The 2,146-nt window shown below is 44.7% G+C and overlaps 1 protein-coding gene across 1 annotated transcript; it reads right to left on the reverse strand.

Annotated features, from left to right (window-relative positions):
- Positions 1-471: 471 nt before the first annotated feature.
- LOC102155337 (NADPH--cytochrome P450 reductase-like) lies at positions 472-1,304 on the reverse strand. The gene has a single exon (XM_038560239.1). It carries the CDS (start codon positions 1,226-1,228, stop codon positions 533-535), a length of 696 nt encoding a protein of 231 aa, XP_038416167.1. The 5' UTR covers positions 1,229-1,304; the 3' UTR covers positions 472-532.
- Between the last annotated feature and the right edge of the window lie 842 nt (positions 1,305-2,146).

Raw genomic sequence — 2,146 nt, forward strand, 5'->3', positions numbered from 1 at the left:
AGAGAAAACAGGTATACCTCAGTTTATGAAGCAGAGGGAAAATTGGTATGACTTAGTCTGGAGGCCCTGGTGGGGAGAGCCACACATCACATTAGAGGTAATCTTAAAGATCGTGGCCTTTCTTCTCAGAGCAGTGAGCTCATTGAAGGCAAATTACTCTGACCTGGTATGTATCTTCAAAAAGATACATTTTTGTATTACTTTGGCTTCAATGAAGAGAAAAGGCTAGAAAGGAGTAAAAGTAAAGTTGGGTAAATTATTTTTGGTAATATTTCTTTTGTTCAAGTAAGAGATGGTAGTAGTTTGAACTGCAATGGTATGAGTCATAGGAAAAGCAGATGGATTGCAGAGACATTCAGAATGTCTCTGTGTTGTACTCTGGACTAGATTATATATGAGGGAGTGAGAGAGAAAACTATTCTGAATACCAGAAATTACAGAGCAGAGAGTAGTGGGAGGAATGGTCCCAGGTTTGACAGCTGATGATGTAGCCATAGGTGGGTGCCCACCACGCTGTATATGTCCCTCTAGCTTAGCTTCCCGAGGTGTTCACACAACACACACCCTTGACCACTTGCCGCAGGGCTGGGGTGCTCCAGGGCTTGCGCCTCAGGGCCTGGACCAGTTTCTGCTCCTGGGCCTGCCTCCTGGGGGAGGGCCTAGCAGAACCCATCCTGGGAGACTGGCAGAAGGGGGCCACGAAAATGATTACACGGGGAGGCAAGTCTGCGGGGCCCGAGGGGCCGAGTGAGGTGGGGCCGGGTGGCTTCCAGCTCCACACGTCCAGGGAGTAGCAGCCCTTGGTCATCAGCTTCTTGATGTAGTCCACGGCCTGGGCATGCTCCATGGCCCCCACCTCGGCCACGATGTCGTAGAAGGTGTTCAGCACGTCCCTCGCCATGTTCCGAGCATCCCCGCAGACGTAGATGTGGGCGCCCGCCTCGTGGATCAGCTGCCACAGATGCTCCTTGTCCCTGTTCAGTAAGTGCTGCACGTAGACCTTGTGGGGCTGCTCCCGGGAGAAGGCCACGTTGAGCTGGGTGAGGGGGCCGTCCTGGTGGAACTGGGCCAGCTCCTTGCAGTACAGGTAGTCCTTGTCAGAGCGGCGGCAGCCGTAGTAGAGCAGTGTCTCTGCAATTCTTACTCCTCTGTTTGTGATTGTTAAGACAGTGGATCTACCTTCTACTTCCTTCTTTTTACTGAATGCATTTGTCCCATTTACTTTCATGAACCAAGTGTTATGCTAAGTTCTTGGACATAGCTCTGTATCCAAATCAGGAAGGAGGACAAGAAATGAGTCTGTGATTATAATACAGTAGGTTAAGCACTGTGCAGGGCTGTGGAAGCATACAGAAGACCATGATTCAATCTGGAAGGTCCAGTGGTACTTACTGGAGTTGCAGGCATCCTAGCCAAATGCAGGATGATCAGTAGGAATTTAAGGAAAGAAGTAGAAAAAAGCCACATGCACACAAAAAATGCACAGGCAAGTCAGGTACTGGAATGTGGCTGAGCCTTCCAGAGCAGGGCATCTAATGGGCTCAGGTATAAGGAGCTGAGGCACAAAAAGGATGAAGAATGATAATTTGTTGCTCTCAAATTAGTTGGAAAGCAATGATACAATTAGCACAAACTGAATAGCTGACATCAGACACATGACCAGTTAAATGTTTCCTTGTACTGCATGTTATATATTTGTGCAAATCATTTCTCCAAACAGATTGTAAGCACACTTAGGGGAGAATCACGATGTATAAATTTCTCTGACAGAGTCAAGGCTGGCTTTAAGTTAATCATAAATGGTCCATGATAACTATTAACTGGCAGACAGAAGTAAAGTTTCTTGGAAAAAAAATACCTTAGGTCATTCAAACCAAATATACGACTTAAATCTCTTCAAACTTCTTTTTCAGACTAACTATAAATTTTGTATATATTTTTCCTCAGTCTGATTAGTACTGATAATTGAAATTCTTTGAATTTTCAAATGGAATATGAAATAGAAAATTTTAAGTTAATAATTGTGCAAATTATATATCTGTTAGCTGTCCTTTTTTTGAGGAAGCAAACTAGATTTCATAGTAATAAGTGAATATTCACATGTGTTATATTTCATTGAGGGGATGTGCCTACTTTCAAACTCACT

The sequence above is a fragment of the Canis lupus genome, chromosome 16 (assembly GCF_011100685.1).
Source record: "Canis lupus familiaris isolate Mischka breed German Shepherd chromosome 16, alternate assembly UU_Cfam_GSD_1.0, whole genome shotgun sequence".
In the NCBI taxonomy this organism is placed as follows: Eukaryota; Metazoa; Chordata; class Mammalia; order Carnivora; family Canidae; genus Canis; species Canis lupus.

What these genes read in the sequence shown, in the direction of transcription:
- LOC102155337 (XM_038560239.1), bottom strand. Translation starts at nt 1,228, where the DNA reads ATGAAAGTAAATGGGACAAATGCATTCAGTAAAAAGAAGGAAGTAGAA.